This window comes from Mangifera indica, chromosome 14 (assembly GCF_011075055.1).
Source record: "Mangifera indica cultivar Alphonso chromosome 14, CATAS_Mindica_2.1, whole genome shotgun sequence".
NCBI lineage: Eukaryota > Viridiplantae > Streptophyta > Magnoliopsida > Sapindales > Anacardiaceae > Mangifera > Mangifera indica.
In genome coordinates, this window is record NC_058150.1 from 11,493,450 (window position 1) to 11,520,731 (window position 27,282).

At 33.6% G+C, this 27,282-nt stretch overlaps 1 protein-coding gene across 2 annotated transcripts; it reads right to left on the bottom strand.

The window, feature by feature from the left end:
- Positions 1 to 24,168: 24,168 nt before the first annotated feature.
- On the bottom strand, positions 24,169 to 26,494 carry LOC123195831 (protein FAR1-RELATED SEQUENCE 5-like). 2 transcript variants are annotated; one of them, XM_044609681.1, is made up of 3 exons: positions 26,386 to 26,494; positions 25,291 to 25,768; positions 24,169 to 24,598 (listed from the first exon to the last, which is right to left on the bottom strand). In XM_044609681.1, exons 2-3 carry the CDS (start codon positions 25,756 to 25,758, stop codon positions 24,395 to 24,397), a joined length of 672 nt encoding a protein of 223 aa, XP_044465616.1. In that variant the 5' UTR covers positions 25,759 to 25,768; positions 26,386 to 26,494; the 3' UTR covers positions 24,169 to 24,394. The 2 variants fall into 2 exon arrangements, with proteins under 2 accessions (XP_044465616.1, XP_044465618.1); XM_044609683.1 differs by having other exon boundaries at positions 25,291 to 25,715; positions 26,386 to 26,474.
- Between the last annotated feature and the right edge of the window lie 788 nt (positions 26,495 to 27,282).

A 27,282-nucleotide genomic window follows, 5' to 3' on the forward strand; every position in this document is an offset into this window, starting at 1 on the left:
ATGGCAATGGTATTTGGTAAGTCTAGAAGTATAAAAAAAAGGTTCCAAATTTTGGAGAAAAAGACACTACACACCGATATGTCACTAGACACACGATTATGTATATCTGGAAGAATTTCTTCTCATGTAAAACAATGCCACGAGAGTGTGGATGTGGGAATAAGCACATCCCCATATGATATAGGACACACAGTTGTGTGTCCTGTCCTAAAGAAACAAATCTATGTGCCTAGGGTTTTTGCCATGTGGATTGAATAATGCACGCTTGTGTGTGAGGAATACAGACTGTGTATTTATGAGAAAAATTGGAGAATAAAGGCACAATAGGTTAGCAAGGAAAGTAGCGAGTTAAGATAGGAATATGAGAGTTTAGAAACGATAAATTTACCTCTAAATGGGATGATTACAAGGAAAGCCAATGATAAGGTCCTAACGAAGGTTGTTGGCAATGGAAACCATTATGGGTGTATTCGACTGTGATGATGACAACATGTACCAGACCGAAGTAATTTCAAATAAAAAACAAACAATGCATTATATTAACATGAACCACTAATCTGTGTATAGTGTGGTAATGGAAGCAACAAAACATACATACATACATACATACATACATATATCTGGGATGACATTGCGATTAAGAAAAGGGTATTGGGCACCGAGTTATTCAGATAGGCATTTGATATGCTGGAAAAACATATGTGATACTACAAATTAAGAACACGTATAAATTATTGGATATGTATATATGTATTACCTACTTACTGAGTGTGTTTCACTCATGTGTTCTATATGTGTGGTTTTGCAGATAGAGTTTTAAAGCAGCAGGGCAGTAGAGGGGGAGTCAGTGGGTCAACTTGTGGTGAAGCATGAGGGTAAGGACGATTTTGTTATTTTTTTATTTCGAATGGATATATTATGTAACTTGAATTATTTGGATTTATATATTGGATTTTGATGTATTATTTAATACATTTTGGGAATTGTGGGACTTTTATTAATAAAACATATTTGACATTAATTCTCTACTTGTGAAGTTTTAGTTAACACCCTTCTTCAGATACAAATTTCATGTAAGGATATGTATCTGGAAATGAGTGTTACATTTGATTTTTGGGACATATGTGTATTTCATCCAAATGACATAACTACCACAAGTTAATGTCATCTTTCTTTCTTATTAGTGCTTGCCATTACTGGTTTCTGAATCTAATCTCCAACCATATCGTAGTTGACTGAGCTACTTTGTATTGAAAACCTGCTTCTAAAGCAAGCCTTACAAATAGATCTTGCAATTCTTCCTTACTATTATAATAAACCATCAATTTGATCCTCACATCGAGTCGTCTTTCAACATTACCAATAACTTCATTCTTAACATCCATAGCTATTGACAATACCCATTAAAATGGATTAAGGACATCTATATTACCAAAGATACTCCATGATCAACTGAACCAAGACCTTAACATTATGAAAATTACTTGGACTTTTGTTAGCGTCTTCTTTTTCATCCAACTCAGGCTCCTCAATCAGTACATCATACATCTCATTAACATTTATAAACCTATCAAATTCTTCCTCAAAAACTTTATTCTCATTATCATTATTGAGATTACCCAATTATTTATCTTTCAAATGTTCTTCCTTAACCTGCTATTAATTAGGATTGTATCTTTTTTCTATTTGACTATTTGTAATATAAAGACGTGTAAGTAATACTTTTTTCCTTGCTACCATCATCAAAAATTCAACATCATCATCATCATCTCAAAGTTCATATGGGTTTCCAAGCACTGCAAAATCATTGTTCATATATATACAAACATTTGATCACCTTTAATTGATTTTGAGACTATAATAGATTTTCTCGATTAATCCTTTGGAATCAACTCTTGTATTAACTATTAACATTCTTTCATCTCCATCAACATATCTCATAATATTGTTATCTCCAATAACCCAATGCCTTTAAAACTTAGTTATAAATGCATCTTTAGTTATTTTGAAACAAAAATAATGCATGTAATACAACATGAGCAAAGATATAATATAATCACAAATATATATATATATATATATATATAAAATTATATTTAAAATTCAAATAAACCATCCCACACTTAGCAAAGCTTAAAACCCAGGTCCCAGTAGTTATGTTTTCATTTTCTCCTAGATATGTGATTACAAAAACTTTTGTGTTCTACTTGATATACTGAATTTTTTCAGTTAATTAATTAATACTTTAATTTATTTAACTTTGAAACAATAGCATATATCAAGCACTTATAAATTATTTTACAAAATCACATTGTACATGCTCTATAAATTTCAAATCTCTAATAAAATAAATAACATTATAAAGATTTAGATATATTCTTACTTAGATCTTTCTGAGTTTGATGCAAGATTTCAACAATTTTGTTTTTGTTTCTTTGCTAAAAAGTGGCTGAGCTTTCCTCTTTTTACAAAGATTGTCAAACTATAGTGTATTATGAGTAAAACTCAGATCCCATACATTTTAGGTATCCACATTTTGTGACAGTATTTTACATATTATAATCACTAAAATTAACAAAATAATTAAAAAAAAGCTAAATGATGTTAAAAAATAATAAATATGATAATAGTTTGAAATCACAAATTATGGTCGAATCACTAATTTTATTAAGTATTAAAAATCTAATTTTTTGTATAGTGTATTATGTATCATATCATATGATATATCGTTAAAAAAAATAAAATAGAGTAATGTTATATGTATACAATTTTTAATAAACAGATGATATATCACAATGTAATTGAATATTATTTTATATTTAATTTAAAACTATCAAATCACACAATGATAATATTATATGTATATTTAAAAGTATGTACACATAGTTTTATTAAATAAAATAAAAAAATTTAATTATCACGTCATCATCTTAAAAATATCACAATACTTCCTAACTTTCTAAAATTTTTTAAATACACCACCACCACATCATCACTTTCTCCAAGAAGGTGTACCAATTGATATTAATAAAATATATCGTATCATATAATACGTATTATATTATATGATATATTAACCGCATCATATAAATTTTGATATACCTTTATATATATATATATATATATATATATATATATATATATATATATATATATGTGTGTGTGTGTGTGTGTGTGTGTGTGTGTGTGTATCACTTGTTTCGTATATTATAGAGGCCAAACGACTATTTTCCACCCAAGGTTTGATGTTTTCTCAAGTTTCCATCTTTTAACTATGGAAACACCAAACACCCACCTATGGGCGGTTAGATTTAACAAAACTCTAACGGTGGTAAATTTAATCTCATTTTTCCCCTTAAAAGTTTAAAAACTAACATTTTTTCCCTAAGCTAAGTTTGAAAAGATCGCATTTCCCCCCTAGGGTTTATTTCCAAACCCTTTCACTTTCTTCGACGCCATCACCGGCCGTCTTCCCCTCCCAACGGTTTCTCTTCCACCGACGACCCCCCTCAACTCTTGCACTACGCATCCGATGCAGAGAGAAGTCGTCTGAGAAGAGAAATCGTCTTCCCAAATGATGAAGACGAGATCGATCGATCTCATCTTCGTCGTCTGGAAAGACGATCGTCTTCCTAGATGAAGACGACTCGTCTTCCCAGACGATGACGACTGGGAAGACGAAGTTCGTCTTCCCCGAAGAAGTTCTTCGTCTTCCACGGCTTCTCTGACTTCGATCGGACATCCAAATGGGAGGAAAGAGATCGTCGGAAGGAGAGGATGCTTCGGGAGGGAGAGGCCATCGACAATGGAGCCGGAGATGTCGTCGGAGATTTCAAAACGAAACCCTAGGGTGAAACTATGATTTTTAAAACTTAGGCTGGGGGAAAATTTTAGTTTTTAAAGTTTAGGAGGGCAAAATTAGATTCTATTTTAGTTTACTTTTAATATTATAGCAAAAATGACAATTTTACCGTTACCACTGTTAGGGTTTTATTAAATCTAATCGGTCATGGGTGGGTGTTTGGTGTTTCTATAGTTAAAGGGTGGAAACTTGAGAAAACATCAAACCTTGGGTTGGAAATAGTCGTTTGGCCTATTATAGAATATTAATATCAATAAAGTCACAAACTTTTCAAACAAAAAGGAAATACAGACAAGAACAACAATTATAGCAACTCATCTTTGAAAAGCAAACATTGGTTGATAATGTTGGATATCTAATCAACATCCCCAATCTTTGTTACTTCAACAAGATTGGGTTCAATTTACACAAAGTTCGAATAAAACTTAATTCAAGTTCAGTTTAAAATTAACAAATTAAAACTCAAACTTAATTAAAAATAGTTTAACATTAACTTCAATTTAAATTAACTCAAACTTTATTTATTTATGAAATTGACTCTAATAATTAGACTTCAACTCGACTCATTAGAACTTAGGTCAAATTTGAGCTCAAGCCGTTTAAATAGAATTCAATCTTTTGTCAATCCTTGAAATTTTATAAAATAACAAACCAACCCAAACATGTGGTGTCATAAAATTCTTGTTAATATTGCTCTTGACATACCACATATAAATGATGATATGACGTTACTTTAATTGTTAGTGCATGAAAAATTGGCGTGCTTCCTTAAGTATTATCTAATTTCATAAGTATAGTTAAATTTTCATAAACTTTCATTATGATACAAGTTATAGGGATGAAATTATTGGAACTTAAATATTTTTGTAATTGATTATGTATAAATACCATTAAACTAAAAAAAAATTATGTGTAAAGTTGTTCAATAAATACATTTAATATAAATGATTTTATTTATCTCATTAACATCTTCAATTTTTTATTATTAGTAGTCCAATCCTCCAGGTTTCTACAGTCGGAATTGACGGGTGTCAAAAAATTAAACCATTGTTTAATAGACCTACATAACGATAAACAGGTCAAAAGACTTATTTTCATCCCAGGTTTGGTATGGACAAATTTTTATCTGTTAATTTAAAAAAAAAAAATTTCAATATTCATTCCTTATCTAATTTTGTGAATATTTTTTATTAATTCAAGGTTTAGGGTTCATCAATACTCTATTATCTTTTCAAGATCACTCTGGTACAATATTAATCAAGATTAAGTAAAGATTAAATAGGATTATCACGCAAGAATGTAAAGAAACATGCAATTAACAAATGACAAGGATTTTTATTTAGTTGAAGTCTTCACTGAATACACAACATATAGACTCGAAGGTCAGACCAATAAATCAGTGTCTCCTATGCCTGTGAACTTCCAGTAATCTGTTATAAACACTGTGATTGAGAAACTAATATAGATGGTACTTAACACTGTTTTCTGTTTGTTGTAACCCAGTGGACTTCCCAAGCTCTGCTTCTCGGGTTTCCTTATCTTTCTCATCCAAACAGCTCTTTTTCTTGGGCTATCTTCACTCACTGCCATGCATCCCTGTGCATGTTTGATAGATCATCTTTTGATTGGTATTTTGATGGGGCGTTAAAGGTGTTGGGTTTTTTTATTATTATATAAATGATCTATTTTATACTTCCATCTAACGAAATTCATTAACAAAAACTATTCCTAGATAGATAATTAGATTTTTAAAAATTATGATTATCGTTTAATGTGTCTCTCCCATCATCTCTCTACAAATACCAAATACGCGTAAACGAAGGCTTGCTTCTTCTATTTTAAGCTTACCAATTCACTCTCCAACATTTTCTCACAGCCATCCATTTTCACTCAGTTAAATTCATCCTTTTCTAATTTTGCTCCTTTCTTCTTTAATTGTTCTTTCACTTCCTCCAAATGCCATCCTTTCTCTTAAGACTCTTCCTTCTTCACAATCTTCTCAACTCTTTTCTCCTCTTTTTTATCCCTAAGAAGCTCAGATCTTTCCTCTCCACTTCCTGGTACCCTCTGCCGCAACTAGCCGCCGCCATTATCGCCCCTAAAAAACTATTGGAAAATATATCCCTGGAAATCCTGCATAATCCCTGAAAATCATACTCCAGATCATTCTCCATCAATCTCCAAATCATATCCAAGATTGATTGTTATCACATCCCTAAAGATCATATCTACATTGATGAGCAAATCAACTGTCTTCCATTCAGAGCATGATTCGATTGTACAAATATTACGTTACCAAATGTAGACTAGAATTATAGTATATAAATCATAACATGTAAAGATTGAAAGTAATAAGAAATACAGTAATTTTTCATTTACATTTTCTGAGCTTCTCTGGTTCACTATGATAAGCCAACTCTGCTTTCTCTGATTTTGGCATGGTATCAGAGCAATTCTCCTTTTCTTCGTCAAGTAAGCAGGCTTACTTCTTCACTGTCTAGTTCCAAGCCTTGCCCTCAACTTATTAACCTGCACAAAAGAAAAACAGATTAGATGGAGCCAACCAAAACAACACCCGTCGATCCTACATCACCAGAATCCACCGTTGAAGCATCAATAGTGAACCAGGCTTCTGAAACAAACGCCAGTTCACAACAAATGTCGGCCTTTCGCCTGATTCCCACAAACAGAAATAAGCCAGAGCCTGGAGATGTTCTATACGCATCGTCATCAGATGGACCAGAGCTTGTTTTAATAAAGCAAACCTTAACTGGAACCGAGAATTATGCCCAATGGGTTAGGGATTTCAGAAGAGCACTCATAGCAAAAGAAAAAATTAGGTTCGTAGATGGCACTGTACCCATGCCATCTGAACTCGATCTTGCTCGATTTTGGGTACTATGTAACACGCTTGTCCGAGTCTGGATTAGCAATTGTTTGACTGAGGAAATTACAACAGGTCAACCACCTACAGAAGATGCTGGTGAACTATGGGGATTCATCAAGGACATGTACGGAGCTCTGGATCTTGCGAAGATCTATAGCATGCGACAAACACTTGCCGAGATCCAACAAGACAATCAAAGTGTCACAGCTTACTTCAACAAACTTTCTGTTGCATGGAACGAGTTGGACGCTGTCGAAGAATCAATCGTCAAACCACCAGAAGTTCTCCGGTAGATTCAACGCGTGAAGGAACGGGAGAGACTGACTCATTTCCTGATGGGGTTAAACGAAGCGTTCGTCACCTTCAGAACCCATATCCTTGCGTTCGTAGAAGCGCCTTCATTACGACGAGCGTATTATCTCACCGTTCAAGATGAGAGCCAGAGAAGCGTTGGCCATGATGAAAGAGCTGCTGGAGCTGCTGCGTTCAATGCTTACCAAAGGAGGTAAGCGGCTGGAGAAGAAAGAAAGGATTTAGGGCCAGCTCAACAAGTTTTTCATTTATATGGCAAGATCAACAGCCAAGATGAAGTCAACAGATCTAATGGTGCATGTTCACCCACAGTGTAAAATCAAATTGGCTCCCAAACTTTCAATAATTTTTGTCAAGCCCCAAATAGTTTCAATAGTTACAATCAGCCTCCCAAACAAAAGGGAAAGTTGTATTGTGACTATTGCAAACGTCGTAATCACACCAAGGATACCTGCTGGAAGCTACATGGTCATCCTAGATCCAGTAGAATAAAGACAAAAGGGCCCACAACGAATCAAGTAGCTTCAACTAATCTAGGATCTACAACAGGACTCTCATCTGAGCAATATGATCAACTAATTCAGCTTCTCAATCAGATACCAAAAGGTAATGACACTACAACTTCTTACGCAGGTACGATTTCATGCTTAAATACTTTTATTTCTTCAGATGTTTGGATAATAAATTCAGGGGCTAGTGACCATATAATCTATTCTCTGGAATTTTACACCAACACCAAATATCTGTCTCCTCCAACACCTGTTAAATTACCTAATGGGACCACAACTCAAGCCAAACAAATAGGAGATGTCCAAGTAGGTAAACTCAAACTAAAAAATGCCCTTTGCATACCCACATTTCATTTCAATCTCATCTCAGTATCCAAAATATGCATAGACAACAAATGTGTAGTAACCTTTTCGCCTACTATATGCGCATTTCAGGACCATTCGACTGGCAATCTGATGGGCTTGGGTAAAGAACAACATGGGTTGTATCATTGGACATCAGACCCTAAGACACTTTCTTTATTCAATAAAAATTGTATTGCCCCTTCTTATTGTAATACAAATCAAATTCATAAAGTGTCATTCATTTCCCATCAAAGAGTAGGGCATTCGAGTACTATCCCATGTCCAAAGTGTCCTATTTGTCCCCTTGCTAAACAAACTCGCCATACCTTTCCTATAAGTACATCTACAACCACAAAACCATTCCAATTGATACATTTAGACATTTAGGGACCTTATAATACACATAATTATGATGGTTCTAAATATTTTCTCACAATTATAGATGACTTCTCACGTGCCACTCTTTTTTCTTGAAATTTGTGTCCATGATCCAAACTCAATTCCACACCAAAATCTAACGTATCCGAATAGACAATGCAAAAGAATTCTTTAACCACACCACCACTGCCTACCTTGACTCCCTATGAATTCTACATGAAAGTTCTTGTCCTTACACACCACAATAGAATGAGATTATGGAATGAAAACGTAGACATCTTTTAGAAGTAGCCTGTGCCCTCAAACACTAACCAAAATCCCACCTAAATTCTGAGGAGATTGTGTGGTCACGGCAGCCTATCTAATCAACAGAATGTCAACTACAGTTCTGGGTAGGAAAACACCTTATGAACTTATCTTTGGCAAGAAACCAGACATCAGGAACTTAAGAGTATTTGGGTGTCTCTGCTACTCCACCAAACCTCAACAAGTAGACAAATTTGACACCCGAGCAACTCGTTGTGTATTCATGAGATATCTTTCACTACAAAAAGGATATCGTTTGTATGATATGGCTACAGATAAATTCTTCATCAGTAGGGACGTCACATTTCATAAAGACATCTTTCCCTTTGATGAGATTAAAGACGTAACACCTGCTAGCTCAACACCTATGACGTACACTGAACTCCTTGAATAAGAATATTTCATGATTCCATCATCTCACAACACGGACAGTATATCAATAGGATCTGACTCTACACAAGGTGTTAACTTACCTTCATCTATTCTAGATCTAACTTCATCATCCATGGATGTTCCAATTACCTCTGATGACCCTGCATAGGTTTCCTTGATGCATTCATCAAGATCCAAAAAGCCTCCCATTTGGAGCACTGACTATGTTTGTGTTGTTTCATCTGAACCATATGCTATTTCTTAATATATTAAATATGACAGGTTATCTCCAGGGCACAGAGCTTGCATCAGTCACATCTCTGAACATCGTGAACCTGCCTCATATTCAGAAGCAGTTCAGACACTGCATTGGCGTCAAGTGATGATAGAAGAATTGGAAGCTCTGTACCTCAACAGAACTTGGGACTTGGTACCATGACCTTCTCATAGGAAACCCATAGGCTGCAAATGGGTCTTCAAGATAAAACACCGAGCCGATGGTTCCATTGAACATTATAAAGCTCGATTGGTTACAAAAGGATTCACTCAGCAAGAATGACTGGATTACCAAGAGACCTTCTCGCCTATCATCAAACATGTTACAGTTCGCACATTACTTGTCATTGCAGCTTCTCATGACTGGTCTCTTCATCAGATGGATGTTCACAATGTGTTTCTTCATGGGGACTTAGATAAAGAAATATATATGAAAGTTCCACCAGGAATTCGTAGCCAGGGGGAAAATCTTGTATGTCGACTACGAAAATCCTTGTATGGCCTGAAACAAGTATCATGATAATGGAACACCAAAATTATAGAGGCATTGATCAAGCTGGGTTTCAAATAGTCAAAACACGATTATGCCTTGTTCACAAGAAGACAAGGAAATTCATTCATATGCCTTGTGGTTTATGTAGATGGCATTCTTATAACTGGAGATGATATAACCACCATAGAAGAACTGAAAGCACACCTCTATAAATCATTCAGAATAAAAGATTTGGGATCTCTAAAATATTTCTTGGGAATTGAAGTCGTTCGATCTGCAGATGGAATTGTCCTCAACCAAAGAAAATATACCTTGGAATTAATAGCAGACACTAGATTATCTGCTTGAAAACCAAGTATAATCCCAGTAGAGCAAAATGTCAAACTCACCAGTCAAGAATATGATAGTAAAACAGGAGAGGACTCGCCACTATAGGATCACCTCGAATATCAATGAATAGTGGGGTGATTAATCTATCTCACCATGACTGACCAGACATAAGTTATGTAGTTCAGATCCTCAGTCAGTTTATGCATGCACCAAAGCAATCTCACATGGATACAACCTTAAAGGTGATTAAATACCTAAAAGGATGTCTAGGTCTAGGGTTATTATTCCTTCGAGAAAAAAACAAAAAGGCGACAACTTACTGTGACTTAGACTGGGGTACATGTCCTATGATGAGGAAATCACTGACAGGCTTCTATGTAAAACTTGGGGGTTCACTTATCTCATGGAAAACAAAGAAGCAATCTACAGTCTCTCTTTCTTCAGCTGAAGCAGAATATCGAGCAATGGCAAAAACTACTTGTGAAATAATATGGATTCGTGGTCTATTAGAGGATCTGGGCGTGAAAGAACTAAGTACATAGAGATCTATTGTCACTTTGTGAGAGACAAGGTACAAGAAAGATTGATAAAACCCTACCACATTCGAACTATAGAGCAATTGGTCAACATATTCACCAAACCTTTAGGATCAAGACAACATTTCTATCTCTTACACAAGCTTAGAGTTTATGACATCTATAAACCACAAGCTTGAGGGGTAGTATTGGAAAATATATCCTTGGAAATCCTACATAATCCCTGAAAATCATACTCCAAATCATTCTCCATCAATCTCCAAATCATATCCAAGATTGATTGCTATCACATCCCTAAAGATCATATCTACATTGATGAGCAAATCAACTGTCTTCCATTCAGAGCATGATTCGATTGTACAAATATTACGTTACCAAATGTAGGCTAGAATTACAGTATATAAATCATAGCATGTAAAGATTGAAAGTAATAAGAAATACAGTAATTTTTCATTTACATTTTTCGAGCTTCTCTGGTTCACTATGATGAGCCAACTCTGCTCTCTCTGATTTTGGCAAAAACCTCCACAGACCTTCATTTCCTTAAAGAATTGGACCCATCTGAGGTTCACCGCGTTTTCCAAATGTTTGATCGTGACGGGGACAGGAGAATTTTGAAGCAAGAGCTCCGTCACTCCTTGGAAAGCCTTGTAAAATTTTCATTCCCAAAGTCGACTAGGCTCAGATGATTGAACGGATCGACGTGAACAGAGACGGTTGTGTGGACGTGGATGAGTTCGGGGAGCTGTACAAGTCGTTGATGGTAGAGAGAAAGGAGAAGAAAGAAGACGACATACGAGAGGCGTTCAATGTGTTTGATCAGAATGGAGATGGGTTCATCACATTCGATGAGTTGAAGGCGGTGTTGTCGTCGATGGGGCTGAAGCAAGGGCGCACCACCGAGGATAGCAAGAAAATGATCATGAAGGTCAACGTGGACGGTGATGGGATGGTTAACTATAATGAGTTTACGCAGATGATGAAGGGTGGCGCATTTACCATTTTAGCGCTTTAACTTGGGTTTATTCATCTATGTTTTTTATTTTGGGTTTTTTTGATGACGAGGACAGGGGAGGTTTTGTGTTTGGGTCGATCGAAAGGTGTACAAATTTTGGTGGATTTTTGTGATTGGTGATCGGACAATCAAGATGTAAACACGTGTATGTGCTTTAATTCGACAATTCATCATCAATGCAAAATAATTCAATTAATTTGAAGAAATGTTTGGTTGAGGACAATATGTGATTAAGTTGGTCATATATTTTTTGGGGGTAAGGTGACAGATATATATAAGATAGGGATGATAATAGGAAGGGGTGGAAAGGGGATTTCAATCTCTGTTTTCGTTCTTGTTTAGAATATCAATTCTCGTCTTCAACTCGTCTCTGTTATAGAGATGAAAATAATTCTTCGTCCTTTCCTCGTTTTTTCTCCGTCCTTGTAGGAAAAAATCCCCTCTTCATACCCATAAGAAAAAATCTTTTCTTTATATCTTTTAAACATAATATAAATATATTAAATAATAAAATTAAGTAAAATTAAAATCATTTCACTATTTCAAATGTCACAAATATAATATATTAACCATTTTAATATGTATAACAAAAATCTAAATAAATTTGAAAAACATAAATAGTCTAAAACTATAAAAATATGTTAGTATTTTAAGTAAATATATTAATATATGAGACACATGTATCCCCATCCCCATCCCCAATCTATCCCTGATTACGAAGATTTTTTTTATCCCCGTCCCCTTCCCTGTTTTTATCAGAAAATCCCCTCCTATTAGGATTAGAGAGGTTTGAAACCCCTAAAATCAGGTCAAAATTGTCATCCCTAATATAAGGTTTAATTTTTACCTACTTTTATAATTTTATCCCGACTAGTAATTTTTAGGATAGAATTATTATATTTTCGATTAAAATAATAAAAATACCACTATTAAATTTAGTTTTTTTTTTTAAATAATTAGAGACTTACTTGTATTTGTTAGACTGATAAACCCATGAATAAATTTAAACAAGTAAACCCATGAGTAAATTTGGAGTACAGTAACCGGACCCATAATTATTATACCAGATAAGTCAATGTTTAACAAACACGATAAAGGGTTGAACTGAAACATTCATCATATAAGTTTTAATACTCTACTAGTTTTATTACCATTTGAGGTCAAATTTAGTTAATTTTATTATTTGACAAAATAAAAAAGGCCAAAGAATTATTTTTCACTTAAGTTTTAATCCAATTTCAAAAACATATCCATGATAGATGAAAAACCCAAACATTTGGCCATGGGTTAACTGCTATTAAAATTTTCAGTTAGAGGTAAGGATAAGACTGTCATTTTACCTCTAAACCCTAAAACTTTAAAAATTTATATAATTTTCTCCCATTAGTTTAGAAAACTAACAATTTCCCCTATGATTAAACTTTAAAAAATTCACTCCCCCTTATTTCTAGGTTTTATCTAAAATCAGCATTCAATAATTTAATACAGTTTATGTTGTACATGATATTTAAAAAATTATGCAACAACATGATTATAAATCATCTTTATAAATTTAAGCCCAGTTTTGATTAATCTAATTACATGTAAACAATATATAAAATTAATCAAAACTAATTACAAGTATAATTTTCATGAAAATTTTGCTAAACAGTGGCTTTGATACCATTTTAGGGTTTTTCAAGGAGTCGACAATCATAGGATGTTTTAGATAAATAATCTTGAAAACCCTACTAGGATGCCTATTTTAGAGATAAAATTCATGAATATGCTAAACATTCATAGGATGTTTTAGATTTATAACTGTGTTGATGGTTTCTTCAAAACTTCATATGACTTGAGACAGTATGTTATCTAACCCTCACAAGGCAGTGTCTTGACATCCACACGGAGCATGAACACAAAAGAAAAAATCTAGGCAAAAAGACTGCAAAAGCTCTTGATTGGACTCACAGTGTTTATGGGAAAGAGAAAAACATAAAGAGTGGCAACTAGGTTTTCATTGTGTTATGTGTTCTCTATTTTTATGTAGAAAGACATGTTATATATATATATATATAAAAGATTCCCGAGCACTACTGGAATTTCAACCAAGCATGACACTCATCAACACACATGTATAACTAGCATGAAAAATGCACAGTCAACATTCCACCAAGCTATTTGCATGGCTGACATCACATGTGTGTGCTAGCCAACATGTCTTTTCATTCATGGTACCAACCAACATCATGCATTTGCATGACCGACACCTCTCCCACCAAGTGCACAATTAGCACATTAAGTGCATAACCGTGCCTTGGTCAAGACACAGGCAAACCAAGTCCTCTTAACCCTATTAGGCAAATCTAGTCCATTCACGGTCTCTTTCTTGATCCTAAACAATAAGATTGTCAATAAACAATACACACCTCTGAGTTTGATTTAACTCCTTTATGCATGTGATTCATAAGCTCTCTATTGAGCCAATGGTGTCTAGATTCAAGTTGGATTTGATACAAATGAAGAATGACCTCTAGCAAAGCATTATGGCCACTCAAACGACAAAGTGTCAACAAACATCTCTTAAGCTTTTACAATATCAATGTTACGTCTAATTCAATCTTTTCGTCAACTAATGACATAAAAATGTGTCTATCTAAATAGTTTCTCAATATGAACTGATATACATCAATGACTGTCATAGATTAGGTTACAATCTTATCCTACTATGGGCACAGATTTAAACAGTTAGACATCATCCAACATTCTCATATGAAATATCTTCTTTTATGTTCAAAAGTAACGAATCTTTTTATTGATCCATCATAGCCTCCATGTATCTCACGATATTGTCAATTGTTACCTTTATAGATACTTATTTACAATGGCATGTTGGATAGCATCAAACTATGCTATTCTTATAGAAGACAATCTGATGACCTCAAGTCAAAGGATTACATGCACTTCTGGTGTTAAGAAGATTTATCCCATAAACACTAAAACAACTATCTATATGGATATTCTCTGATCGGGTCAGTTTAATAAACATGTATACAATGTGCACCCAAATATTACACTAAGTTATTTGCAACAGCTTCGACATATGGGAACTATTGCTACTTTTAGTGAAGTTGTTCAACACTATGATAATCTCATCATCATTGCATATGCCTTTATTCATTGCAATGTCAAAATTACGAACGTTTTTAAAATAACAACTTATGGTGTACATAGGGTTCCTACAGTCAGTCGTCTGATTCCTCATTATAGTTCTATCATTCTAAGGATATGTTATTTATACGACCATATAAATAAATAAAATATGAATTGAATAACAATAAATCATTTTATTAATGATTAAAATAAAATTGGCCAAATGACTGTTTCCCACCAAAGCTTTAGCCTAATCTCAAATACATACCTATGACAGATGAAAAACCTAGACATCCATCTATAGATTAATTGCCATCAAAATTTTTAATTAGAGGTAAGGATAAAATCATCATTTTACCCCTAAACCCTCAAATCTTAAAAATTTATATCATTTTTCTATAATTTTTAAAAACTAACACTTTACCCCTATTCCTAAAGTTTGAGAAGTTTATATTTCACCCCTAAGGTTTGTTTCCCTTCTTCGACTACCACCATTCCTACTGAAGGCTAGTATTTTCCACCCATCTTCTAGATATGGCTACAAAGAATGACCATCCACCACTATAAAGGATGACAAAACATTGTCTAAAAGATATCACATCGTCTAGATGCGATGACGATGGATAACACTTTGTCATGTCATCTAAACGATGAAGGATGAGACATCGTCATCGTATTTGGACGACATGAGGAAGGTCAACGAAACATCATCATTCATTGCTTCTTCTTGATCTAGATGATATAAGACCATGAAGCATTATTATTCTAGATTTGGATGATGAAAAATCATCCTTTGTTAGAGAAGATTGTCACTTTTTCTTGATCGATAGCTAGATTCGTTGCCATTAGAGATGAAACTTAGAAATAGGGGAAAAGAGAATTTTTTAAAGTTTAATCATAGAAGAACATTGTTAGTTTTCTAAAGTAAAAGGGGTGAAATAATATAAATTTTTAAGGTTTTTGGGTTTAGAGATAAAATGACGATTTTACCCTACTTCTAATTGAAAATTATAACAATAATTAGCCTATAGGTAAGTGTTTGGGTGTTTTTATCTATTATGGGTGTGCTTTTGATATTAGGCAAAAACTTGGGTGGGAAATTATCCTTTGGCTTATTAAATTACATCCACAAATGTCAAATACGATTGGTTTTAAGGCATCTACCCTATCATGCTCCTTATTTAGAAATTCAAATGCGTTAACTAAAGGGCATGTATTGTTAGTACACAACTATCCATGCCTTATAACTTAGCCAAATTATGTAAATTGCTTGGAAAAAAGACCATTTTGCTCTTTACTATTGCACACATGGGTGTGTGGCAACCCCACACGATCGTGCACCACGATTTTCAACATATTGGATCCTTAAACATAAATAATAATAATTAATTACACGTAAGTTCAAAAGACTAAAATACCCTCAGACATACTTGTGGGTGCTACACTAGGATCATTATGAGGGGGCATTGTGACTATACACTCCTTACATCGCCTACATTAAGACATATCTACAGAAAGACACCATACCCTCAACAGGGTACTTGCTCGCAGTAAGCCTAGTAATATTTCGACATCCAGTAGTGGTGTAGGTGAGTGGATTGTACAATGAATACTCATTTGGCCAAGGTGTCAAATTCTTGTATTGATTTAATTTGATCCACTTAGTATACATCTTATAGTATGATAGTGTTTTTACCTAAAAATAATATGGTCACATCAATTTTGGATTCGGAGTGATTTTTTAGTGACAAAGTGGGACACAATTGACCTCGAGAGATGTGTTATGTAGCCTAGGCTTACAGATATAAGTTATAAGACCCATTATAATCCTATAGGGTTTAGTGATAGACTTTAAATGACAACGTTATGTTGGGTAAAACTAAGGGCAATTTGGGGATTGTGTAAAAGAAAGTAATAGAGTCTTTTACTTACTGAGTGACTATTCATTCATTCCCCTACTTTTCATATGTGCAGATACAAATGATTGTGGTGGGTATGGTGTGAGTAGTGGTCAGCAAAAGTATAGGCTGAATGAAGGCATTTCTATCAAGCATGATTTATGTTTATTTTATGTTCAGACTTGGAATTGATTTACACATGATGTATTAGCTACACTATATGTTTATGTTTAAGACAATGTTTATGTTTTATTTTATAGAAATCATTTACACACTTACGATTTATTATTAGTAAAGGCATTTATATAATTTCATCATATATGGATTAATGGTTTCAAGTTGTTAAGTGAATGCTTACTTATATAGTGAAAGTTAATAACATATTTTTTTAGAGGATAATACTTTTAGAGGAAGGTGCTTAGGGATCTTGAATCTTTCAAGTCAAATGGAACTCGAGTTGGCTCAAGCTCAAACTTGGCTCGGCTTGAAATCTAACCCTAGCACTATGTACCATTACCTAGAAACTTCAAGGCATCTTGAATTATTAGCGAGTAGAAGCTTCTTCAACAACGACCTTTTCAATAACTTACTTTTGCACTGTAGTGAGTTTAGGCTTAGGCTTATTGCCTGCTCCTTGGTCTTTAATGACCATGGGCACAAGCTTTAGCTCATTCTCCATCCTTAGAGCTTTATCAACTTTAGCCTCCTCGACTACCTACAGTTACCTTCCATTATCGACTTGCTCAGTGAAGCTTTCACTAAGGGAAAAGTAATAAAGATCAAGATATTAAAGCCTGATCACATAGAAGACATTGAAGAGTTAATATCTCTCTTTGACCTCGACCTTAACCTTAATTATGATAAACCTCTCTTTCACTTTCATGGTTTCCATGAGCCCAATACTTTTAATAATTAAGTAATTTGTATACCTTTAACAACTAAACTTGCAACTTGTCGACCTCTTGGTCATTCCACCAAAAATTTTCTTCCTTTATAAATAGTCTTTTTCTTTATAGATAACTCAAGTTGTAGAGCCTAGACATCAGTCTTGTGGCTACTTTTAACAATTTCTAAAAAGGCCTCATTAAGGCACAACCTTTTCTCTTAGGTTGTAATTTTACTTTTTCGCTTATCTACACCTGGTTAAGGAAATTGTTTCTCCCTTACCCATGGTTCACTAGTAGAGTAGGTAAGGGTTGATGAGCTACTTATCAAAAGGAGATGTCATACATATGGTCTCATTGTTCTCGCATTTCTTTTCAATGAAAGAAATGGTCAAAGGTTCATATCTACAAGGATAAAAATCAAAAAATTTATGCAAAATAAGAAAAGAAAGCACTTAGATGAATGACAATAAGAGCTTACACAAAGTTAAAGAGTTTTGTTGTGATTTTCTAGAAGAATATAACTATTTACAAATAATAGGTACTAATTTGTATGTTAACGATGAAATATTATCATAAGATTAGGTGTTACTTTATTCTTAATTCAAAATCATTCAATCAAATAATGACATATCATTGTTAGTATATAAACTAATATTTATTTTCATTACACATAGTTTTATTATTTTTGCAAATATGAGAAAGTGATACGACTTGAGGGACAAGGACATGCAATTGGAAATTGGTAATGTAACACCCATAAAGTTCAAAAGAGAGAGTTGAGAGGGAGGTTTTGAAACATGGACGCAAGGAAGAGATTTTGGGTGATCAATCAAGCCACGTAAAGATCATTGCTTCATTGGAGGAAAGGAAAGTAAACGATTTCCCTTTATTTGATTTGAATTTCTATGCATTATTATGAATTAAAGTCTCATATGTAGTTATGGATGTATTTGAGATAGTTAGGATTTTATATGGATGAATTGGTGTTATGATTTAATTATATGATTTTGATTTGTGATTGCTTAAGTGAATTATTGTCTATATACATATGCATAAATTCGGTAGAAAGGAGAATTATTGGTGCTATTTTGATCAATATAATTTGTGAAGTTTATTAATGGTAACATAATGATAGAATGAACTGTTATGGTTGATACTTTATGTGCTTTATGAAAGGAGATAAATGAGCCATAATTATAAGCTATGTGATGTGTGTATAGTGAAAGAAAGCTTGAGTATGTTTTGCTATATGATTCAACGTTTTGAGATCATTAGTATTGATTGTTTTTGTGGGAGAAATACTTAGTTGAAATATGATAATAATGCAACATTGTTTAGGATGTGACCTTTCATTTGGGTTGCCTGGAAAATACAAAAAACAAAGTTATGATAATAGTGCAACAAAGTTTTAACCTTTAGTTGAAATATGACACATGCCCATGTACTTTTGGACAAAATTTCTTCTTGTGTCAGACTGAAGCCACGGGGGTTTAGATCTAGGAATGGACACATACTTGTGTGGTATGGGACATATAACCGTGTGTCTAGGTTTCATGTCATATGGATTGGGCAATGCACACCTATGTACAAGAGATACCCACCAATGCATATTTGGGAAAACTTAGGAATAAAGATGTATAAAGTATACCAAAAGTATATGAGGTTCTAACATGCATATAAGAATATAGAAATGAGTATTTTACCCCTAAGAGGGATGATTATGAGGAAACCGAGTGATAAACACCTAATGAAGGCAGTTGATGATGGAAAACATGATAGGTATGTCCAATTGTGTGAATGACATGAACCTTAACTGAAGTGGTACTATAAACCCACAAGTAAGGCTAAGGGTATTTTAGTCTTTTTCTTATATTTAGGTTTATGTTTAAAGTGTCATTTAAATGGAGTTATAGTGGGAGCGGTTGTGCATTGCAAGAGTGATGTTCGTTCATACTTGGAAAAGGCAAGAAAGTCATTTCATACGAGTGCATCAAAGTTGTTAATTAAAAAAGGATACGCACCCATGTGTCATACGACACATGCCTATGTGTCGTGTCTAAGCAAGATTTATATTTAAACACAAGATTTGATCGTTTTGCTTTTGCTTTTACCCTAGTAGTCGCCTCACCGATAGAGAAAAAAGAAGTCTAGTTGCCATAGAAGAGCCTAAGGTCACTAGAATCCTTATAGCAATGCCAAGAACTTGCAAGCTTTGGAAGACAATTAAGTATAGTGGTTTCTTTGTTATGGACTTTAGGGTTTTTATCCATAAAACTTTATAACTATGCTTTGGAATATTAATAGATCATTTGCACACGATGCTTGATGATTTAAGATTGATTATATGTTGAGTTTATGTTAAAATATATAGAATAATTCTACATATTTGATAATATGCATTAAAAGGAGAGAATTGGTGAAACCTTAATGAACATGATAAGAATTTGATAGATAATGGTTTGGATGCACAATTTCTTTGATGATATTATGGTGTTTATCTTGATTATATTGTTGTTTTTATTAAAAAGAATTTATTGAACAGTTATGGATTTTATGGATTGATTGCCTATAAGAAGAATATGCTATTAGGTTGATGAAATTCGAGCAAAAGAACAAATCTTTCTATAGTTTGATGTTATTATGATATATTCATGTCATTTGATTAAAAAAAGAGTATTTATGGTGTTTAGAAGGATGATCGATGCAAGTTTGGTTTGATTAGTCATTAGAGTTTCTCTAGAAAATCATAGAAAACTGTAAGGGATGAAACTCAAAGTTGCGACACATGATTGTGCATAGTTAGCATATGCATGTGTGTCACCTTTTTCCAATAAAAGAATAATGATAAAGTAGAAGCATACTCGACTTGAGAAGGATGTCCATAGGCCATGCAGTATGGGACACATGCCTATGTATGGCTTTTCCAACAGTAGACAAATGTGTAGGAGGAAGAACGACCAAGTGGAATTAAATCAAAAAGACACTTGTTTCTTACCAAGTATACCTTCGTGATTACTCTAAGGAATGACATAAGAAGGTAAATTAAGAGTACGCCCATGCAAGGCTAAGTGAAGGTCCTGAGAAAGAAATGGTAAGGGACACATGCGTAAGATACTTTAGTAAGAAAAATAAATAGACTATTTTACCATTATGCTAAGTGTAAGAATGAGGAAGAAGAAAGGAAGAGAATAAAATGTCGTAGCAAGATAAGTTAAAATAGTTAGAGATAAAAGAGATTTCTAACTATATGAAAGATGACACAGAACCTTGAACGAGTCAAATTTGAGTTGAAAATTAGAAAAGTTAAGGAAAGTGGTTCACATCTAAACAACCGCTGGTTGTGTGCATAAGTAGTAAGATATTTGAAAACAATAAGACTAGATACCCATAAGATGCATCATACACTCGGTGTCAAGGTGCATAACCATTCAGTTCATTTCAGGTGTGCATCGGAAGGGATTGTGGCTTTTCATATATTTCCTCATGTGTTTAGTGGGATGCATCACATATGTACCTATAAAGGTCATCCTAGGATGGTTTAAACAATAATTCCAATAAGCTTATGCAATAAAGGAAAAACTATTGCCAAATTTTCTTCGTGTGTTCACGGTGTCCCAATTAGCTAGCCCAATAGGTTATATGCATGTGCATAAGGCATAACAGATAGTGACATGCAAAGTGTCTTATGTTTTCACTAAGACATTAGATAAGTTAATTTTAGCTTAAGCCTTAGTAACCTTTATAGATTGTCTATCTCGTGTTAAGTTGTGACCATATCTAGATTTATAAATGGAACATCAGGTTTATCAACTCTATGTGTAATATAGGGTATCACAGTTAGTTAGCCTAATAGATTATATGACATATGCGTAAGGCATGATATTGAGTAGACACCTAAAGTGTCATTTGCTTTCATTAAGGTATAAGATATGTTAAGATTAGCTTAGGTCTTACTAGTTATATGAGATTGCCTATGTATTCAAGGTACAAAGGTGTCGAGAATAGACCGATGGGTAAGGTAGAGAGCCATAATGAATCTGTTTTAACCACATGGATAGTTAGTGATAGAATGTTAGGATTTCAGTTTTATATTTTGTGTAGGGTACCAAGATGTCACCAACTTATTAAGTGTTTTCACTTACATGTTCATTTTTGTGGTTTTGCAAATAGAGGTGAGTAACGAGACATGAAGGAGTCAACGGTCCAGCCAAGCTGTTACATGAGGGTGAGGAGCAAAATCATCATTTCTAGAAATTGTCTTTCATGTGTTTTGTTTTCAATTATGCACTTTATAGATTTTCAATTGCTTTCAAACATCCCATTTTTAATAATCAAGGATTTATTACATATTAAAGTATTTAATCACTTTACACCTTTTTGCACACTTTTAGATACAAGTGAATTAATGACATAGTTTTAAGTTCTACTATTTTTAATTAAAAAATAAAGTTGTGCATGTCTCTTCCAGCCATATTTCTTGTAGGGGTATGTTCTTAAAGAGAGGTGTTATATTTATGGTATCAAAGTATGATTTTGGAACCCAAAAAGGTATTAAGTTCTAGTTTGTTTAACAAGTGCATAAGTAAGCAAGTTAGAAAAATAGCCCTTTATACAATGTTGACTGCTCTTGCACGTCTACTGCTATAAGTGTAATAAACCTGAATTCAGTTAAAGTATTTTATGTCCCTTAATAATGGTTTCATTTCAGGATGAGAAGATCTAGGATATTGATAAGGGATGCCTCAGAGATCCCCAACTAGGAGAGGAGCCAAACCAAGGCTTAGGGATAACATTCAATGCGTCATTTACATCATCAGTAGATAGTGAGACTATCCAACGGATAGTAGAGGATATTCTCAAACAAAACAAAGATATATTAGAAAGTGTTGGATATCTAGTTTAGCCTCACCAGTAACAAAATAGCCCTAGTGGATGAGTTGTCACCCTAACAAAATAGAGTAGGCAGGGAGGTACAAAGATTCCCAATTGTAGTAGCAGGTGGTAAACGAGGTTAGCTTCACCCTATCTATAGCATGGCCGCTAGACATTAGCCTCTTAAGTTTAAAGACAACCTAGTTTTAGGGGCAATAGTAACAGATAAGTGGCTGAAGGTAGTTGAGGATGCCATGGGGCTATTTAGCTTTCTTATAAAAGAGATGCTAAGATATGGTGGCAAATGTTTAAAGTGTTTGAAATTTGAATTTTAATTATAATCACTTGAATTGATGAATTAAATTGTTTGAAGTGTTTATTATAAATACTTAAGCCCTTTTTACGTTGGCAAGTGACTTCCAATTTAACTAGAAATTTAATACTTAATTCGGCTAGAAAAAAAAATACTTAAAATGATAAGGATACCCTTTACAATGGATAAGATAATTTTGAATGTTTATCTTTAAAGAAACTAATTCAATTTGTAACAGAAGACCTAATTTAACTAAGTCGAGCAAACTAATCTAATTAAGACTTTAAGACATTGAATTAAAATTAATTTATCAAACATTAAACACTCTTAAACACATTAGATCTTTTTAAAAACTTAATTGTTACGTTATTTTTTATTATCATGTCAATTACCACATTATCTTTAATTACCAAATCATATGTCATGTCATCTTTTTATATTTAACTTATTTTTTCAACATCTTCAATATTTTCTATTCTATCACCTTCTTACCATGAATCTTTAATGTTATTAATATTGTTCTTATCTTTATTCACCTTTTCCATCCAATCTCCCACCTACCTTAGATCTTTTTTCCATCTGACCTCTTTCTTACTTTAAATCTTTATTTAACCTCTTTTTACTCCACATCATACCCATGTTTTCTCTCTGCAAGTTGAATATTTTGGTCCCCTATCATTATTCTACTAAATTTTCTCTAAGAAACTAATAACATAACAGCAGATGTTGGCTTCTAATCTATAAGCCGAACCACTTAAAAATTTTCACCGTGTTCTTTTTGGTTTCATAGAATTACACCACTGATATTGTGCATCAATGGTGAAATTTTTCCCATCAATAGTTGATTCTTGATTGAATAAATGTTAAAAAAAAAAAAAACCATAATCAACCATTTAGCACAGTCTGACCATATAATAAATAGATCATTCTCTATAAATAAACAGTACCAAACAAAATTTCAAGATTGTTCAACAAGCATAAGTCTCAGTTTATGCCGGTAATCTTCCAAAAGAGCTTCTGATCAGTTCCCTACCACAGCACAAAATTCAGAATCTGTAGCCTACCAAAAACACAAAATTCTCGCCTGATGTTTCATTTATGATCAACCTCTTTAACATAAATGCAAGCATGGGCATCGCAAACAATTCACTGAGTTTTGCTCAAAACGCAAACATCCGTGCATCAAAATGAACTACTTAAGCATAAGCTAAAAAATTGATGATTGAAGTTACAAATATAAACATCAACAATTACTGTGAGTACTAAATTAGCCACATCAAATGACATATTTGACATCAGATAAAAAGAAGTTCAGTCTTAAACTAATAAGGTTGTAGATAACTTTACTGAATATGTTATTCTTTTGGGTTGTTGGCAAGCATCCCAGCCATTAATATAGAATTTTGCACATGGCAGTAGCAGTTTAGCCCGAACAAAAGAAAAGGTAAATAAAAGTGTGATTTTGCAACAATTACTGGTATAAATCATCACAGTTGCCAACTATATTGTACATTTGAACAAAATCATGTAACATAATCAACTAAGAAGCCTACAATGCTCTGCAAGACAGCAACCCATATAAACAAATATAAACCTAACAGCACAGAAGAGAAAAGACTACAGAAAATTGCACAGCTAATTCAAAAATGGTGCTGAATACTCACTTTAATGCTATCTATGGTTCAAAAGCTCTTTTTCTATAGATTCAAATTCTTTCATATTGTTGACTACATTCTCAACTTTCTTCGATAGCTGGTTGCTATGCTCTTCAATGACTTTCACAAATGCAGTTAGCTGTTCTTGATATGCTGTACATAGCCGCTTCTTATTTCGTAGCTCTGCAGTCAATTCCTGAATTCTCTTATCCTTTTCATCCTACAAAAAATGAAAACACAACAAATAATTATGTCACAGGTAACAACATAAAAGTAGTTATTTTGTAAATAGTGTTTACGGAAAAAGCAGCTATGCATAGGAAAAGAAAAAAAGACAGAACATGTAACTCTATACATACATGGATAGACTTATACATGCCATTGCAGATATAATCTGATGACCAGCACGGAGAAATTTATGTATGCAAGCATGTCCGAATAGACTAGGAAATGCCAAACTAGTAAAATAAATGAGGGGAAAAAAGACAGTACAATGGAAGCTTGGGAAAAGTTCTGGTTCCAGAACAGAGAAATTAATGCACGCAGGCTTGTCCAAATAGACTAGGAAATGCCAAACTATTAATATAAATGAGGGGAAAAAAACAGACAGTACAATGGAAGCTTGCGAAAAATTTGATGAAAGTTCTGGTTCCATTAAGTTATGCAAACAAAAAGCAAAACTTAAACAGAAGTTAAAGTATATAATAATGATTGAACAAAGCCTATTAAAAAAGACCTTCAAACACAGAAAATCCAAAATGCTAGATAAAAGTAACTTCTTGTCCCAATTTCAAAAATTATTATCATAAATGTTAACAATTTCTTCCTCAATCAAGTCTTCACCTTCCAGCATTAGACATATCAATTATTGCAAATGAATTCTATCAGATATAAGAACAAAAAAACACTCACCATTGTTTGTCGAGCTTCTCGTGGGGCCACCACAAGTGCATGATTATGGTCCTTTACAAATTTAGTTATCACCCACTTTCCAGACTTATCAAACTTTACATGAATCATTGCTTTACAGCCTTCCCTTGTGCTTGGTCTTGGTTTTCGAACATGACCAAACTTCCCTCTGATGCTAACACAATAACCCTCTTTATTACATCCAAGTCTACGTGCAAGAATCCGACCATCCCTTTCTGAACGACGACAAGACATCACCCGCATAACAAATCCCACTTTTCGTGCATATTTATCATAAAATATCTTGGCAGCATCTTCAGATTCAAACTCCATTCCCTCACAAGGCTCGACAATCGAATCTTCTACATATACATCCATCTCCCTTCCCCCAGAGCTCTCGACTGCTCTAGCTCTCTCATCTGAATCCACTGCCAAACAAGACATGTAGCTGTTATTTTCTACAAAGTCCATTAGATATCATCTGCAAAGATCAAAATCATTCACAGGAAGAAGAGAATGTTGTCAAATAATGATACCAAGGGTACACCAATTCAAGTTCAGAATACGGAAAAACTGGAAAATCAAATTTTAGAACATAAAAAATTGAAAAAAGTAAGCAACTAAACGACCAGAATACGCGACATATATAAAAATCATCAATACCAAAAAAATCCTTTGCCACTTATCAAAACAGTTTAAATTAGAGTCACTAAGAGTGCCTTAAATCTACAAAAGCCAAACAGAATTACATTACAGCAAAACAATACCAAACTTAATCCGTCACTGTGAATAAAAAACCTGAAATTGGAACTTATATTAATGAAATTCCATAATACTAAGCAGTTCATAAACAATTATTAGCTAATAAAGCACACTATATTTGACATCACTACAGAACGAAAACACTCATCCTAAAACAAACCCACTAAAATTCAAGCGCTCTTTACTCTCAACGAATGGTTTTTCATTTAAGAAGACACCAACCAAACTGAGCATAAATGAACGGCCCATGTCAAAACAAATGGAGGGCCTAAAAAAAAAAAAAACTGAAAATTTTGATGGGCAATTGTTAAATTGCCTCAAAGAGCTGTGACTTACTGGTTTCGAGAAGCAGAAGCAAAGATACGTAGACCTTCTTCGGACTTGGGAGATAGAGAAAGAGTGGCTATTGGCTGTAAATAAGAGAAATTAAACCATTAGACAAAACAATAGGGCCTTAAAAAAAAAAAAAGGAAATTATAATAAATAATCAAAATTAAGGAGGTCTAAACAAAATTGTCTAAAACAATCAGGGTAAAGTAAAAATATCTAACTTTTACAAAAATAACGAAACTACCTTTATATATAAACAAAGAAAATTTTCTTATTTCCCACAGTAATCTTTCCGTAGTTCACTGTGTAAATTCAAAGAAAATGCGAATTCCTCCACTGTCCCACAGTCAAAAGATTTTTTACTATTTTCGTGTTTTTCGATGATCAAAAATAACAAAGAAGGTTAGTATATCTTCTGTAATCTTGTTTGAATCAAGTTATTATTTATATTATTGAGATTTGAGTGAGATTTTGCAGTTTGAAACTTTAGGATTTCGATTTTGAATAATGCTTAAAATGTTTTAATTTTTGGTTGTTTTTGTTGAATTTGTTGGGGAGTTTTATGTTATAGCCTATGTAGATTTGATATGTGTTGAAATTGGATGCCGAAATAACAAATTTTTGGTCAAAAAATGCGTCTGAAGTAATCGGCAGTCCGATCATGGGAACAGTGTATCCCACGGTCAGGACGAATACTTCCACAGTCAAGAGAGATTGACTGTTAGTTAGGGGGTTAAGTAGTTTTTTCAAAATGTTAGGGTGCTAGCCGAGAGCGATTAGTCCACGGCAAGCGTTTCTGAAATTTGCCATATGACCGTACGCTGATGTCGTGAATACCATGGGTTGGGGAGGAAATTTACTTTTTTGAAACTGCAGGGGTGCTAAAGATTAGAAAATTACTGA

Coding starts and splice junctions, on each gene's coding strand:
- LOC123195831 (XM_044609681.1), bottom strand. CDS start 25,758: ATGGACTTTGTAGAAAATAACAGCTACATGTCTTGTTTGGCAGTGGAT. Junction 24,599..25,290: donor GAGAAGCTCGACAAACAATG/GTGAGTGTTTTT, acceptor CATTTTTTGTAG/GATGAAAAGGATAAGAGAAT.